Raw genomic sequence first — 18,109 nt, forward strand, 5'->3', positions numbered from 1 at the left:
CATTTGGGCACCCTTCTGCCGTTGTTATGATCTAATTCGGGTCTTGCCATCTTCTTCAAACCTGTTGTTGATGTTTGTGTTCATATTACATCATTTTGATTTGATTTGATTTGATTTGATTTTTGTGGGTATAATTTGGGTGGGTTTCTGGCGGATCAATCAAGGAAAGTGGATTAACACAAGCGAAGCGAATTGGTTGCTAAATTAGGGATTTGGTTTGGGTTGATAAACGTGTGTTTACTTGTTTTCTAGGCAACTAACAATGTTATTATCTAGATTTTACTGGGGATGTTTTACATTTTTCGTTTTTAATATTTATCTATGTATATTTGGATTTTAATTTTCTTAAGTTAATAATAAACCTAAGGTTTGATTATGAAAGGGTTTCATAAATAAATGATATGTTATAACTCGTTTAAAAGTAATTTGGATTTGGTGACCCATGACTCGCTTATGTTTTTACTATAAATTTTTTTATTAATTATAAAGAATATATTTTTTTTAATTGGATATTAAATTTTAGTATATCCCTATTTTATAGGATCTTCATATAAAATAATTGGTAAGATTAATTTTTAATTTAATGAGATGTTATAACCCGTTTAAGAGCCACCTGGTTTTGGTAACCCATACCTATGAATTTGGGTTAAATCACTGAGAGGCCTCCGTTTAAAAATCAAGCAATCTGGTGACTTCCATAAAAAAGGAGAGCGACCACATCGCGACACGTAGGATTTTAGGGCTTTCGTTTATATATATTATAGATTATTATTATTATAAATATTCCTTAAGAGTTTTTTTATTTTAGTGTTTGTTTACATTTTTTGTTTTTAATATTTATATATATTTTGAATTTTAATTATTTATTTTAAAGGTTAATAATATTTTTAAGCTTTGGTGATTAACACAAATAAATAAGTCGTTATAACCCGTAGAGTTAGACAGAATAACGGGTTTGAGTCGATAAACGAAGAGGATGTTGGTTGGGATGAAGAAGTGGAAGAACCAGTTAATTGGAGGGTGGTGGTTTTAGAAATCGAGCCAGGGGTAGAATTGGAATTGGGAGATTTCGGGCAGACAAAAGACAGGGAATTCCGATTAATAGGGGCGGTTTTGAAAATCCAAGGGGTCGGCGAATGAATCATGTGGCCCCGGTTCAGGGAGTGAACAGTCGGTTCAGACCAGCTATATTAGATGGTGCTTCACCGATTGTCCCACAGGTTTATGTACCGGGACAACAGACGTTTAAATCCCGACCATCCTACATTAATATAGTTCCTCACTTTCACGGGATGGCGTCCGAAGACCCATACTCACACTTATTAAATTTTTCAGCCATTTGCGGGTCTATCGGTGACCATACTTTTGATCATGATGAGATTCGGCTGTGATTGTTCTAGTTTTCATTAAAAGATAAAGCCAAACACTGGTTCAATTCGCTACTGATGCACAATATTGAGAATTGGGGTGAAATGTAGCAAGTGTTCTTAAACGAGTATTATTCGCAGTTGAAGCGTAATTTTTCATAGTTACCGGGTGAGTTATTTCACGAAGCGTTTATTCGGTTTAAGGAAATGATCAGGAAATGCCCGCACCATCATATTGAATTGTGGGAACTGGTTAAGAGTTTTGTTGACGGGTTATCGTATGAGGATAGAAAGAATTTGAAGGCCTCATGTAATGGGCAATTTTTGAACCAACCCGAAGAGGATGAATAGGATTTTCTAGAGTTTATGTGTGAGGATTCTAAGTTAGAAACAGCTGCAGAACGAAGAAGACAGGGGGTCACCAGATCAGTAAAATCAACTTCGAGTGAATCTGAGAGTGTTGCAAAGTTGGAAAGAGAACTTGAGAGTTATAGACGAGATAAAAAAAAGAAGGTTGGTAAAGTTAGGGTGAACACAACAACATGGAATTTGAAGGAATTGAATTCTAATTTCAATTCTAGTTCTTTGACAACCGAATACACCAATATGGAATTAAGATTCCATTTCCAGCGAAACGAACACGCCATGTCATGGGATTTTAATTCCAATTTCTTTGAATTTCCACGAATTATGTGAAACGAACGCACCCTTAGGGTTTTGTATTGAAGGAATTGGGAGGAATGGGTGGAGAGAGCAGGGGCAACATAGTAATTGCATACTTTGTTTAACTCCATTACTTGACGGTGGACGCAAATTGAAAAATAAAGGACCACCATATGGTCCATATATGAGAAAATGCAACTGATGTTCGGTCTATTTGTATATAGTTCGTTTGTTTAATTTAAGTGTTTTAACCGTTTATTGTAGGAACTTTGGTACTTCATACGTTTTTATTGTATTTCAGGTCACAGGTGCTTAAGGAAACTAATTTGGACATGTACGAGCACGGGATGAAGACTCGGGATGTGCAGCAAACGAAACGAGAAGGAAAAATGGTGCAGCTGGTGAAGCCACCCATCGCGATACGCGATGGGGTGTGAAGAGGGGGTATCGCGCCCCGCTATGCCATTAAAATAATTTAATTTCGTTGACTTTGGTCCATCGCGCTACACGATGGACCAGAAGGGAAACCCATCCCGTACCGCAATGGGTCCCACAGACGGGAAAGATTAGGGTTTTTATTATATCACGTTTTGACGACCCTGATTGTCATTAAGTAGTTTCCAGAACTTTTTGGGAGCAGAGAAGAAGCCCACCATCAATTCCAATCATCTCTAAGTCATATACATGTTCCATATTATCAAAATCGAAGACCGAGAGATGACGAATCGCGGCTAATTCCTTCGAGTCATACCCGTGATGTATAGTTTGTAATCTTTCAGTATTTTTCTCATGTACTAGAACAACTAATTGTAATTATCTTTTTGTTAATCTATGAGTATTGATGTTTAGTGTATCCGTGCATTCAGTCGGTTTAGATTTTTGTCGATCAGAACGATTAGGTTGTCGGTTGTTATAATAATTGATCGTAGGGTTGTGTTGACTAGTTAATTGTAAGAAAGCATACAATTGCCCATAGTTGAGTCACACTGGTAGGGACCGTTTGATAACCAGTGTCGTGTGTTAGCAATTGTGGATGCCTACGTTTAGCTCGTTAATCAATCTTTAGTTGACTTAAGATAATTAATCTGTCAAATTGCATGAGAATACTGTTAATTGCTTACTTGGAGTCCTGGGTGTGATTTGTTTTGTTTATTTCTTGAATCTTTGCTTAAGTTACTTGTTTAATATTAAACCAAATTAATTGCTAGTGTGATCAGCACTTTTGATAGTTTACTTCATAATGTTAGGAATCGATTTCACATTACACCAACCACAATCACATACTACTCGTGGTTCGACACCCTACTTACCATAGCTTGCTTAGGTGATTAGCAACACTGATTTTAATAATTTTGACTAGATAATGACAGTCTAGCATCAGGCACCACGGGGTTGAAACCTTTGTTTTGAATTTCACCACATGAACCATAATTGCAATTAACTCTATTTAATACTTTAAATGATCATAAGAAAATATTTAAAAAAGGTTTTACTATTATAGAAAGGGGACTAACATAAAGGGTAAATAATTACGCTAAAATTTATAGTTAAAGCAACCCCTGTGGAAAAGCTTAAGTTTTTTTTAATAAAAATCTTAAAATCTATCTAAATTGTCGTTTTGAGGTAATCGGAATAGGTTGGCGTGAGTTGACTGTGTTGACTTTTCGTTTGCTTAATGCCCATTGATATATTGCTACAAGCTGTAGAGGACATTTTCTTCTGAGCAGTTTATTTGCCCTAAATTAACATTTCATCAAAATCATGGTCACACTCATATGACATTGATAGACAAGATTGCATGTATATTCCTCCTCAAAATATGTACTTGGGCAGCATCTCAAGCATAATCTGCGTTAACTGATCTCATTCATTATGTATGTGTTAGGACCTGCAAGTTTTTTATAACAAAATTTCAAAAAAAAAATGCACTTCTAAATATTGTGCAATCAACCAATAAGAGGTTGCAACATGTCACCAACAACTTCATCAACATAGCACTTGAAGAAACACTATATCGAACTGGGTAGTCCGACCGAGTATTTCTCCAGATGTGAGTACACTGAAGTAATGAGAACAGATCCAAGCTGATGCCTGCAAAACAGAACACCATTGAGTCTCGTTACGGGAAGGACATAGTGGGGGGTCTTCCCGTAACCACCCTCCGGCGTGAGAATAAGTATCGTATTTTTTATCAGAATAAAGTAAGACACAGTATGTAATTGCTCAAGGCTTGAGAGTGTGAATGAATACCTTGAAGAGATGATCTTCGTCTTTATAGCCGAAGGTGGAGGGAAGGTGATTGGTGGAGTTGTCACTATCAAGTTATTCCTTCTCTGCCTGAATGGACACGTGTCGGGCTTTTATTGGATGTGACAACCTGGACCCGTTTATGGTATAGCCATTATCCGTGCACGTTGTTGGATGGCCATTACGTATCTAGGTGTCCTCTTTCCATTGACCGATGTCGCTATCAGGAGGTTTTGAGGGAATCTTCTAGAAGTAGTTTGTTACAACTGCTCTTCCATATCACGTGGGGATCATACGTGTGATGAGTCCCTTGAGTTGTTTGCGGATTCCTTCCGCAGATGCTTGCGTGACCATCTGCGGATTATGACGGAGCTCCGCAGTGTCTTGGGTTGTGGATGGCTTCACCAATCCACGTATTCCTTACGCGGATGTCTTTTGGCGATCCGCGGGTTGGATAATGAATCCGTGGGTGGCGGATGTCTTTTGACGATCCGCGGGTCGGATAAGGGATTCGTGGGTAGCTTTGCTACCCTCCCTCTATAGCACTAATAAGGGCCTTTACTATTTATTGATACATATTTGGCAAAACAACTTATCCCTAGACTTTAGTTAGAGTTGAGTTTGGGGAATCCTCTTTCAAGTAAAGCCGTAGGCAGATAGGGATTTGTAATGTAAAAGATTATGTAATGGTTGGTTTTGGTACATAAAGATTTAACGATTGCTTGTACAAGTTGATGAATGATCTTAATATTAGGTCATCTTTGTGAGGGACCATGAGTTGGTTACATTGCTACTTTAAGCCATTCAATCTTATGGATTGAGATTGACCTCGTTAGAATCAAATTGAGTTATCACCTAAATTTTAGATTTGTGATTGATACACTTTACTAATAGTCTAGTATTCATATCAATAATCTAAGGAGGTGTTTATTGCATGTTGATAAGGTAGGAAAATTACTAAATCAATGTTGATAAGGTAGGAAAATTACTAAATTAAGGGTATGTTTAAATAAATTTCACCGTCATAACTATGGTTATAGAGAATAGCAAACGAAACGGCTGGTTGGTTGGGCATGCTAGCCTTTTAAACTGTTTAAAACAATGCAATTTAGATATTTCGTTAATTCTTTTTACAAGATTATTGGTTTGCAATTTTGCATCATTTTGTTTTAACATATAAGATGATTTATTTATAAATAATAAACATACAATCTAAGAAACTTTAAATCCACTCCTTTGGTTTATACCTTCCTGCATTAAGTCCAAAAAACGTTGCGTTAATTTGTTAAATTGATTTTTCAAACCTTAAAATAGTAACATATATGCTTATAACAGAGTAATTTACTACTTTTTTGAAACTAGTAATAACCAAACCAAATCGAAAACCGACGAAACCGGACCGAAATTAACCGATTGCCGTATCGTGTGTGTGTATATAGATATATATTCATGTTATGTATCTACATTCAATTTCATGTATTTAGCATAAGCATCCATCTCATGCAATTTTTTTATAGTAAGTTTTTTAGTCCAAGTTTGATTCTAGTTACAAACCGAAACCAAACTATAAACCGATAAAATTAACAGAAGAAACCAAACTAATGAACCAAAAGTCAATTTTTATTAATTTGGTTGAGACTAATAACCTAATCGAAATATATATATATATATATATATATATATATATATATATATATATATACACATACACAATGAATGAAGTAATTATTGTTTGGTTTTTTCTTAAAATGCACACTCTTGTCTTGATTCCCCTTTGTGGTTGTGTTTAGAAAGCAGGCAGCCAATCAACGTCGCCCAAACAAGATAATCACCAATCCCAAATAATAATAATAATAATAATAATAATAATAATAAATAAATATCATTCCCCCAAACAAAACAATTTGTTATTACTGCAAGAAAGAGAAAGCATGTGGGGATTTGGTGGCAGATTCTACTGGGGGAAGAATACTAAGAAGAAAGCAGAGGAAGATGAAGATACAGGAATCAAAGGAGGAATAGTGGTGATATTCGGATGGATGTCAAGTCAAGATAAGCATGTGCACAACTATGTTGACCTCTATTCATCCCTCGGCTGGGATTCACTCGTCTGTCATTCCCAATTCCTTAATCTGTATGTCTCTCTAACCCTAGTTTCAATCAATCTGACTTGTTGTTGCTGTTAGGATTCAATAATTAGAGCTTCATCTGAACTGAAACTATATTACAGAGCATACTTTTGTTGCAATATTATTTATTGTAACCTAATCTGCATATTTCAAACTACCTACATCAATCCAATACTAACAAAATTAAAAATATACACTGATGACCTTGAAACAAAAAAAAAAACATAGAAACTTTTAATCTAATACAATCCCAAGTAATTGCGTTGTATTGTTCCATTTACTCAAGTAGAAAATGCGTTGATTAATTTCATCCCGTAAGTAATTATTGCAACATGCATATCAAGTTTTGAACCAAAATACCCTACTTCCCCTAATTTCATCTTCATGTAGTAGGTGTGACAGCAGGTTCCCAACTAAATTAAAAGGAAAGTTTTATAGGGTTGTGGTTAGACCGGCGATGCTATACGGAACAGATTGTTGGGCCATCAAAAAGACACATGCGCGTAAGTTTGAGGTAGCAGAGATGAGGATGCTAAGGTGGATGTGTGGGCACACAAGGTTAGACCGAATAAGAAACGAGGCGTTTCGGGATAGACTAGGGGTAGCTAGTATATTAGATAAAATAAGAGAGGGCAGATTGAGATGGTTTGGACATGTAAAAAGAAGACAACAAACGGCTCCCGTTAGATCAGTGGAAACTATATTTGTAGAGGGTAGAAGGGGTAGAGGTAGACCCAAATTGACTTGGGACGAGAGGATTAGGTATGATTAGCTAGATTTGCACCTCTCTGAGGACATGGTTCAAGACAGGACTTCCTGGAGACGCAAAATTAAGGTTAAGGACCCGTAGGAGTAGGGGTTATCCCTTGTGATAACTTTTTATTATATTATTTTCATTTTCTATTTATGGTTATTATCTTTATCATAATATCGCCCTGCTTGCGGTGCGCGCATATAATGTATATATGTGTGAACCCTCGGGTGGGCAAAAGTAAAATTGCACTAATTTTAACGTTATTTTACTAATCTCGTGAAAATAACGTTAAAAGTGGCAGAAGGTTAATCAGGCATCATGTGGTGGCGTTGATAGCCGAAAGACAATGGTACATGCACCAATCAGCCGGTGTCCCGATGATTGAGTGCTATGTGCCTTATGTCCAAGGCTTGATGCAAAACTACTATCGAGCCGGGGGTCTCATCGGAAGCAGCCTCTCTATCCCTATGGGGTAGGGGTAAGGCTGTCTACATCTTACCCTCCTCAGACCCTACCATAGCTTGGCTATTGGTGGGATATACTGAGTACGATGATGATGATGATGATCTTTATCATAATAGTTATTATTATTATTATTATTATTATTATTATTATTATTATTTAGTCTATCTATTATAAATGTTGCTTAAATGCTACCACTAGTATACTGTTTCTAGTATAGTATTAATACACTACCATTTTCTTTTCTTATATATATATATTATCTACTTATTTTTTGAGCCGGGGGTCTCACTGGAAGCAATCTCTCTATCTTTAGGGATAGAGGTAAGGTTTGTCTACATCTCACCCTCCCCAGACCCTACAGATAGCTTTAGTTATTTGTGGGATATGCTGGGTATGATTGTTGTTGTTGTTGTTGTAGTAGGTGTGCCACCAATTTGGGTAGATGGAATAGTATGAAACTATTACTTTGAGTAATGCATGCTGCAAATGGTCCTTTTAGTTTAAAAGGTGTTGTAGTAATATGAGAAGAAATTGCTGCACTTTCCTTATGGTAAATGGAAATAAGATATTGCGTGTATGGTTATTATAATTTGTATTGTATTGATGTAGGCTTAGTTTTGTAAATTAGTTCTCAATAATATTGGTTGAGGTAGGTCATGTTAGCTCAAAATATGATAAAAGTAAAAAGTTGTTGCAGTAATTATGAAAAGAATTAAGAAATCAAATCAGTTTTCATTTAGTTAGATGGCATAATATTTTGTTTGTGTTATTTTAGATTGCACCACATGATTCAAATAGGTTCAAATTTGTAGATTAGGTTCGTTTAGGCTCGTGAACCAACTTGAGGTTGATAAGTGAAGCTTGGGCTAAGGCTCAGGCTCAGGCTTGTTTATTAAACAAGCTTATTTTTAGCCTTAAGCTCGTTTGAGTTCAGCTCTATTCGAGCTTTTAGCAAGCCAAAGAAGAGTCGGGGTTCGGTCTAGCGAGCAGGTTCAAATAAAGACAGTTGATAAACATTTATTTTATTTACCAAAAAGTTCTGTAAAAGTCGCAACATAAATACTATTACCATCTTGAGTTAAGTAAGAATATTATGAAGAAACCACCAAAAACTTATATAAATATTGAAAGATTTTCTGGTTAATTAACATCAAGTTTTTTACAGGTTTTTTCCTGATAAGGCAACAATGTTGGCGCTTGACATTCTAAATGAGCTTGTAAAGGTTAGTTCCGTAGTTAATTTTTCTGGTAAACTTGGCTAAAATGACTAAAATACCCTTTTATAAACCTAAGGGATCATAACTAACAAAATAATTAATGGAAATTAATCGTAAACCTTAAGCTTGTTACAAAGTCGAAACCATAAACCCTAAACTTGAAACTTCTGTGTAAATATATTTTAGATGTTAAAAGGTTTAATATTAATTTCTGTATCTTTTGTAATTGAAGGAGCTAAAAAAAAGACCATGCCCGGTTGTCTTTGCATCTTTTTCTGGTGGGCCCAAAGCTTGCATGTACAAAGCTTTGCAGGTAAATATATCTTTTTATCTGCACATATATTATTTTTTTAACAGAATTTCTTTAACCCTTTTGCAAAGCGTTTTATATGTTATTAATTTCTATTTATTTTGCTTCTTTTTGGCGTAGATAATCGACCCAAAGTATGAATCTCATGGAAAGCTGGTATTATTATTATTATTTTATTATTCTTTATTCTTTTTTTTCATGGCTTTATTATTTAAAGGTGGGAAAATGGGTTACATGGGTAAGGAGCTAAACGAATCTTTTTAGTATGAATTAGAATGGGCCAGGTTGTTTGCTCATGAACACTTTATTTAGGCTTGTAAACGAACCAAATGCATGCTTAACTTTAACCAACAAACGATCGAACACGAACAATTAAACGAGCAGGGTGTTCTTGTTCGTCTTGCTTATTTAAGGAAACTGACATGTTTGTGTTTGTTTATGTTCATGCGTTGTATAATGGATGAACGTAAATGAACAAACATAACGAAGCTAAAACCAGTTAATAGTGATGCGAAAAACAATATGTTGGGCCTAGAAAGTTATTAAAACCAAACTAAGTTGTAATGGGCCAAAAAAGTTTGAAAGAAGATATTATCAAATAAACGAACATAAACGAACTTCCTACCGAAGTGTTCACTGAACGTTCGGTTCGTTTTGCGATTCAAAAAGGGGTAGCGGCGCAGCTTGTTGCCCGCTTGCCTTCTGTTTCGATGTAATCTAAACTTTTCTTTAATAAGACCATTAACCAAGTAATTTGCATTCCAATTTTGTCAGTTTTCAATAAATATTTGACGTGTTAACTTTATGAACACAAAAGTAACTCTTTTCAGTAATCATCTGTATCTTCAACTAAAAACAATTTATGAGGTTATGCACACAAAATACACTTTGGGAGGCTTTCAACCCGTTTTACCTGTTCCCTGTGTAACTAACCTTTTGGTTTGATCCCTTTGACTTGTTTAATGCGATCCCTGTTTATTCTATGTTGAAGGATGAATATCAACTTGTTAGAGAGTGCCTTTCGGGTTACATATTTGATTCTTCTCCAGTGGATTTCACAAGTGATTTGGGCACCCGGTTTGCTGTTGACCCAACCGTTCTTAAAATGACCCGCCCACCCAAAATAGCAACATTAATAGCAAATGGTATTTCATCTAGTCTTGATGCTTTGTTTCTTACTAAATTTGAGTCACAGCGCGCGGAATATTGGCAGACTTTGTATGCATCCGTTGTAAGTTTTTGCTTGTTTATTGCTTGTTCAATCATGTTTCTTTGTTATTTTTTTTAAATATATTTTTTAATATTTTTATTATTTGTGTCTGAAATAATTAAGGGAATGGGAGCACCTTATCTAATACTTTGCTCTGAAAATGATGAACTTGCCCCTTATCGAATTATATGCAATTTTGCTCAGCGGCTGGAAAGTCTTGGTGGGGATGTTAAATTGGTCAAATGGGCTACCTCCCCTCATGTAGGTATGTTACTGTACCATACACCACACAACTTGAAAATCTGTGTCGTGTTGGTTGGTTGAATTGTTTAACCCTAACACGACCCAAGTATTTATTTAATCAAAGCGTAAACGTGTTAATTGGAATATGAGCTGTAACAAATGGGTTAAACGGCTTGACAGGCTAACTTGTTTAGTTAAACGGATTAAACATGCCAATTTAAACACGATTCATTTATTTTTTCTCGTCAAAACCATCGACCCTGACCCAGGCACACTTAGAATTTTGATTTGAAGACGGCCCGTTCAGCCCATTATGTAAACGGGTTGACAAGTAATCAAGTTTTAAACTTGTTAATCAGGTTGGTGGGTTGTAATAAGTAGGTTAAGTAGGTTGGCGGATTGATTTGTTTAGTTAAACAGGTCAAACAGGTTATTTGGACCCATTTAGTTAAATAGGCCAACTCAAACACGACCCATTTGTTTTTCTTGTCATAAACATCAACCTTGATGTGGACACTCTTAAAAAAAATCGTGTAAGCCGAACTCGACTTATTTAGCTCGTTTATCTAAACTAGTCAACTGGGTTGACAGATAGTAATCAAGTTGTAAGCGTGTTAGTCCTGCTTACTTAAATGGGTTAAACGGGTAGGTGGTTGACCTGCTTAGTTAAATGGGCGGGTTAAAAATGTTAACTTTAACACGACCCATTTAGCTAAATGGTCAGCCCGGACACGCATGAAATCGCATATACCTGAACACGACCTTTTTAACCCATATATCTAAACATGCCAAATGGGTTGATTGGTACTTAGGTAGTTATCAATATGCAAACGTGTTATCGGGTTGGTTAATCAGTTTGGTGGGTTGTAATAAATGGAGTAAATGGGTTGACAGGTCGATCTGATTAATTAAACCAGCTAATCAGGTCAACTTCAACACAGCCTGTTTATTAAACGGATTAGATATGACAACCCAAAACCTGATTATTTTTTGTGTTGTGCCAGAAATTGCCACCTCTACTGATAAACCACTAACGCAGGTCATTATCGTCTTCATCCAGACGAGTACAAGTGCTCTGTGACTGAGCTCTTAACGAAAGCTATATTTATATACTCAAAAAGAAGGGTTAGCGGATCCCACAATCAGACCTCCGAACCGTTAAACCATCTAAGGGAAGCGGTTTCCAATTCAAACCAATACCAAAGCTGCCATAGAATCACTCTGGATTTAAATGACCACTTTGTGGTCCCCGGCTCAGTCGAGTACCATGAAGGTCAAGACGTGGGGTCCGTTCACGATGCATCTAAAGAACGGTTTATCCCTCGGTCAACCCTACCAAAAGTCAACGCTCATGGAATTCTCGGTCAAATATTATTTGATGTTTGTGTTCCAAAGAATGTTGAAGATTGGGAATTGAGGTCTTCGTCATCGTCTTACACGTTTGCTTCGGGCAGGAGACATTCGCATTTTAATCCAATGAAATGCATCCGAAGATCGAGGTTGTAAACTTTTGGCTGTTTGAATAATGAGGTATTTAATATGAATGTACATAAGATATATGAAGTTGTTGACTTTCTTTAAACTAATGATAATCATAATAAGGAAGTTTTGATGACTACGTTCTCGTTGTTGAACTTTATATGGTAACATTCCCTTATTAATCCGATGAAATGCATCCGAAGGTCGAGGTGGTTTGAATAATGAGGTCTTAATATTAATCAGCATAACATATATGCAACTTGTTGACTACTTAGCTTCTTTACACATTGTTGTCGAAGTTTTATATGGTGGTAACATTATTGGTTTGGGTCAAATGCTGTATACATGTTTTGTATGTTGGTTTAGTGCTCCATATTGAAAAAATTGTAAGGTTTTGAAACATTTCATACCTTAAAACCAGAAAATTCCAAACAAAATGTATAACCAGCCATGACTAACTAATGCTCTTGGAACCATTTATTACTACTAAATAATTTTTTAAATGTATTAATTTATGACAAAGTTACAGAAATTTTCCTTTATCTTTACCTCAAATATTACTCATTTTTTATTTTCTAATTTGATTTTTTTGTCCTTCACGTTTAAGAACCTACACCGTCTGCCCTTTCGACACAATTCTGTTAAAATTCTTCGTTAAGTTAGGTCAGGCTTGGAGCCATTGATTACTACTAATACTTTTTTATATGTATTAATCTATGACATAATTACAGAAGTTGACCTTTATCTTTACCTCAAATTTCACTCATTGTAATTTATTTTCTAATTTAATTTTTTTTGTCATTCACGTTTCGCAATCCTACATCGTTTTTTCTTTCGGCCTAACTCCGTTAAAATTCTTCGATAAGTTAGTTCAGGTGCTGCTCACGTGAGGGAAATACCGTTGTTTCACCTATCCTTTACACTTTTCCCCCTATTTATACCCCCCCCCCCCCCCCTAATCGTTCCCAATTTCATCCTAACAAAATTAACCGAAGACGAAACTAGTAAACGTAAATGAACAATAAAGATAGTATAAACCAAAACTCCAAAAGGACATGTGTTAGTTAAGATGAAAGCACTATGCTGTCTAAATTTGAATTTAGAACTAAGATCTAAAACATATATATCTTAGTTAGTTCATTCACGGACCCGTTTATTAGTACATATCAACCCGCCCATGCATGAACAGTTTAGAACTTAATTGCAACTCATTTACAAAAGTTTTAGAACAGTAACCATCTTTAATTCAGTTTAATTCAGAGCATCCACAACGCTGAACATCCACAAACCATCATATATATTAATGCCACGTCAGATTCCAAACTTTTCTCAAAACCCCCCACTTTATTCTATAACACCAATCCTACACAAACATCATTAAGAAATTATTAAAATTGTGTATGAGAGAGAGAGGCCCCCAAGCCGTTTGTCTTCTGGTCCGGCCCGACAAACCTGGGTCCACGGACTTTTCTTCACATCGCTCCTAGCTCCATCTCTTCCGTCCGTCCGTGATCCAAGTCACACAAACCGCACCCACAACGATCGTGATCATAGTTAATTTATTTAACACAAATAAACATATGTATCGTGCTCAGTTTCATTAATTCAACTCGTCAACCGACCAATTGGTTTAAAAAAGTGAAAAACAAAATATCTTCCGGTGTTTATTTATTGCAAAGGTAGATGAAACTCTTGAATGCATTTTTCACATAAAACAAAACAACTAGTTCAAAACTTTAAATAGCATTCAACAAAGTACAATACTTGTTAATCACATCCAACAACCCCATTCTTACGTAGTTGGATTCTCATTAATGTCATCTAGATATATACGAATGAATCTTCATGCCATGTCATGTATTCTTCATTTCAACACAAAGTATGAAGGTATTAGTCCGGTTTCTTAGGTGGCCGACTATGTCACTTCCTCCTTCATCCGTCCGGGCATTCGTACGCCAACACCGTCCCAAGGCGTAGCCTTAGAACTTGCCTACGGTGACATTACCGACTACCCATCACTTTTGGCGGCTTGCTCCGGCTGCCATGCAGTGTTCCACGCAGCTGCTATCGTGGAATCGTGGCTACCGGATCCTTCCAAGTTTTTATTGGTAAGTTAATCATTAGTGGTTTGTTTCACTATGTGAAGAGGTAGGTCCCAGCAGAGCCCAGTTGGACCCGCAAGACTCACCTTGAAAAGGGACGTCTGCGCAGAAACCAACTGGATCCGCAGGACCAACCATGCTCAGAGACGTGACGTCCTTACGCGCAGTACGCAAGCTGTTCCCGCAGGAAATGCCTCCCAATGGTGAAGGACTCTGCCTGTTCCCGCAGCTGCGGATACAAGCCATCAGGGAAGGCCACCCGCGCAGCAAGGCTACACGCACAAGGCACTTAGCTCTCAATCACTCAGTGTCACCTGAATGAATGAGCAAAGCCGGGAACAGTCCCGCACAAGGGCGGGAGGGGGAATACTCCCGCCCAAATAAGCCAGTCCGTACGATACGGGAAGATCTTCTGTACTGTACCTGACGAGGTATGGGCAAAAGATCTGACTAAAGATACGACAGCTTATTGACAACAGTATGGCGAGCAGCATGCTCCTGTACTGTATGTCACTATTAGCCGCTGCCTACTCACCAACTCCTGTCATACCACGTGCATAGCCGGCAGTTGGTGGAAAAGGAATAGTACACAGTAGGCCTGGTCACTATCAGCCGCTGCCTACCCACCAACTACCAGCAGGGCACGTGCGTAGGCCACAGTTGGTAGAACAGGAATACTATTGCAGCCGGCCACACCTCCTTGGAAACCTACCTTCGGCTATAAATACCACAAATGGTATGACCATCTCATATCATCATATCTTATCATATTATACCTGATATCTGTTCTAGCAATCTCTTAATATACATTTATATTTAAAGAGCAATCTAGTCTGATTCTCACGCCGGATGGTGGTCACAAGGAGGAACCCCCCCCTTCTCAGTGACAAGCTCACGGTGTCTGTTTTGCAGGTTATCAGAACCATCTTTACCGGGTCTAACCCCTCGTGGGAAACATCTATCTAACCCCCAGGTTACCCGTAATCTGCCCGGGGTCCGGTTAGTGTTTCTTCATTGGCGCCATCCGTGCATAAAGCTAGAACTTCATTTTTCTCCAGTTTTTTCAAACTACTAGAAAGATGGTTAAAGAAATTCCGGTAACCACAACCCCAGCTACTGGGGGGAATACCGGCTACACAGTCTTTACAAACACTACCCCGGTTACCCAAGCCGGGGCAAGTGAAGTAAATTTTACGAACACTACCCCAGTTACCCAAGCTGGGGCAAGTGCAGTAAATAATCGCTCACTGGGATTCACCGATACCCAGTTAGAGAAACGAACAAGACTCCCTCGCCAAACACTCGATGAAGTTAAGGCATGGGCGGAGGCACGTCAGAGGGAATTCCAAGCTGAGTTGGACGAACGTTTGCGTTCCGTCCAACAGGCTGACGAATTCGAAGAATACTTGGACGATGACTCGGAGGAATCCGACTCCGACGCGAACCCTCGCCATAGGGCAAAAGGGAAGCGTAAGGAAACGGACTCCCAACCGAGAAGGCATTTTGGAGAAGCCTTCAAACCAAAAAACACAGGTGGAAGTCCACGTGACTTCTCCAAAACATTCAGACCAAACGTTGCAAATGCGGGGAACGTCCAAATTTGCAAGGGACATTGCGGAAGCAATTGCCCCAAAAAGTGCCAAACAAATGTCCAGCATAGGCACATATGATGGTATATCTAACCCAGATGATCATTTGAACAGATTCATAGCGGGGGCAACCGTCAGTAGTTGGACGGAACCTACGTGGTGTTACATGTTCCAAATGACGCTGGTTGGGGCTGCTAGAGCGTGGTTCGATCGTCTACCGGTCAACCACATCTACGACTGGGCAGACTTCCAACAGAAGTTTAGCCAACACTTCAGCCAGCAAAGAAAGTATACCGAGGAGCAATGGACAATCCTCAAATGCGTTCGAGAGGAAGATGAATCCTTGCTAGACTTCATCACTCGCTTCAACTCGAAGAAGCTAAGTCTGGGTAACATTAGCGAAGATCTTGTTCGCGCTGCTTTTATTCAGGGCGCGAACGACCCAGAGCTCATCCGCACCTTAACAGGTAAAGATGGCATGCCATCCACATGGGATGCCATCATGACAGCAGCTAAACGCTTTGCGGAAACAGAGAAGCAACTGGGTAGAGATCTCCCACAGAGCACAAACCTCTACACCCAGAAAACAAGAGAAGACAACGTCCTTACCGCCCGATTAAACAAAAAGCGGAAGCTAGGCATTTGGCAGTCAAGGGTAAACTTTGACACCTCATCCGGCTTGCAACATCGGTTAGGCGGAAGGGATAATGTACAGTCAAACCAGAACAGATGGACGCCGCTCACCAAAAGCGTCACCGAGATATTCGCCACTGAGGAGCTCCCATGGCCAAAGCCTCCAATAATCCGACATCGTCACAATGTCGATCGGAGCAAATACTGTGACTTTCACAGGACAAAAGGCCACAACACTGAAGAATGCATAGACGTAAAAGACATGGTCGAAGCATTTGTCAGAGATGGGACGCTCGCACACCTCGTGGCGCAATGAACGCTGAGCAGGCCGATGCGTGTAGAACCCCAGCTGGGGAAAACACGAATAAAAATTCCAGCTTCAATGTGGAGACTACATGCTGCGTAAAGAACGAGATCCCGAACCAGGTGCGTATCGGCTCGATGGCACTCCCATCCCAACAACATGGAAGGGAGCTCAATTACACAGTTTGCATGTAAATCAATTCCAAATTTGTAAAGAAAAGGCCAAGAGCCACTTCTAATGGAAATGATTCTCCTTAGAACATCGACGCTGATGATTTTACATTTATACTTTATGAACTATCAACACTGATGCCGGTTTTCACCGCATACATAAGTGAGTCGTTGCATGGGGAAGGCGGCAAAACCCGCATAAACCCAAAAAACGGCAAACCTTCGCGCAGGTCAGTTGAAGGGGAAAAGTTCAGTCATCCCAATAAATGAAAGTGCCGGTCTATCCGCATGAATCATAGAGGAAACTGAACACTAACCCATTAACAACCGCGCGTTGAATGGTTAATTTATTCAACACGGATATGCCGGTTTTCACCGCATAATTACGTGGAAAGTCGTTGCGTGGGGAAGGCGGCAAAACCCGCATAAACCCAAAAAACGGCAAACCTTCACGCAGGTCAGTTGAAGGGGAAAAGTTTGTCATCCTACTAAATGAAAGTGCCGGTCTATCCGCATGAATCATGAGAGGAAACTGAACACTAACCTATTGACAACCGCGCGTTGAACGTTAACTTATTCAAAACAGAATTTCTAACTAAAGGATGAGGAAAACCTACACGCAGGTCAGATATAAGTAAAGTTTAGCCATCCTAAGTGCAAGTGACGGTCCTACCCGCACAATCACGAAATAGGAAGCAAAACTTCAACCTATTATCTACCACGTTCAAAGGTTAACTTATCCTAAACACTTAGAAATTTCAAAAAAGGATGAGGAAAACCTACACGCAGGTCAGACGTAGGTAAAGTTTAGCCATCCTACTAAGTGCAAGTGACGGTCCTACCCGCACAATCACGAAAGAGGAAGCAAAACTTCAACCTATTATCTACCACGTTCAAAGGTTAACTTATTCTACACTTGGAAAATTGCTAATTTAAACTAAGTATTCAAGTCATATAACGTTTATAAAGTAAGGATTCCAGAGAAAGTAGCGGTCTTACCCGCACAAAGATTTATATTTCATAATATTCATTACAAGAATGGCCGGGTAACTACCCGCCTACAAGAAAATAAATCTATACAAGCTAAATCTATCCTAGCAGTGGGAAGGGATCTTCAGGATCAGGCTTCAGGGCCACTTCCACTTGGACCAGCACCGTCAGTAGAGCGTGGCAGTTCAAGGAAAGCTTTAAGGATAGCTAGCCCGTCATCAGCAGCAGCAGCAACTT

The 18,109-nt window shown here is 38.5% G+C and overlaps 1 protein-coding gene across 1 annotated transcript; it reads left to right on the plus strand.

Moving 5' to 3' along the window:
* Positions 1-6,269: 6,269 nt before the first annotated feature.
* Positions 6,270-12,137, plus strand: LOC143597564 (uncharacterized). Its single transcript, XM_077076044.1, has 7 exons — positions 6,270-6,411; positions 8,791-8,848; positions 9,075-9,155; positions 9,273-9,308; positions 10,144-10,383; positions 10,486-10,627; positions 11,645-12,137. Exons 1-7 carry the CDS (start codon positions 6,317-6,319, stop codon positions 12,109-12,111), a joined length of 1,119 nt encoding a protein of 372 aa, XP_076932159.1. The 5' UTR covers positions 6,270-6,316; the 3' UTR covers positions 12,112-12,137.
* The last annotated feature ends 5,972 nt before the right edge of the window (positions 12,138-18,109 follow it).

Source organism: Bidens hawaiensis, unplaced genomic scaffold, assembly GCF_021521415.1.
Source record: "Bidens hawaiensis isolate Kalapana, Puna unplaced genomic scaffold, B.hawaiensis_p1.1 tig00048526_1, whole genome shotgun sequence".
Taxonomy (NCBI): Eukaryota; Viridiplantae; Streptophyta; class Magnoliopsida; order Asterales; family Asteraceae; genus Bidens; species Bidens hawaiensis.

What these genes read in the sequence shown, in the direction of transcription:
- LOC143597564 (XM_077076044.1), top strand. Translation starts at nt 6,317, where the DNA reads ATGTCAAGTCAAGATAAGCATGTGCACAACTATGTTGACCTCTATTCA. An exon ending in AGACTTTGTATGCATCCGTT is followed by an intron (nt 10,384 to 10,485) that starts GTAAGTTTTTGC and finishes GAAATAATTAAG; the next exon opens with GGAATGGGAGCACCTTATCT. An exon ending in GGCTACCTCCCCTCATGTAG is followed by an intron (nt 10,628 to 11,644) that starts GTATGTTACTGT and finishes CCACTAACGCAG; the next exon opens with GTCATTATCGTCTTCATCCA.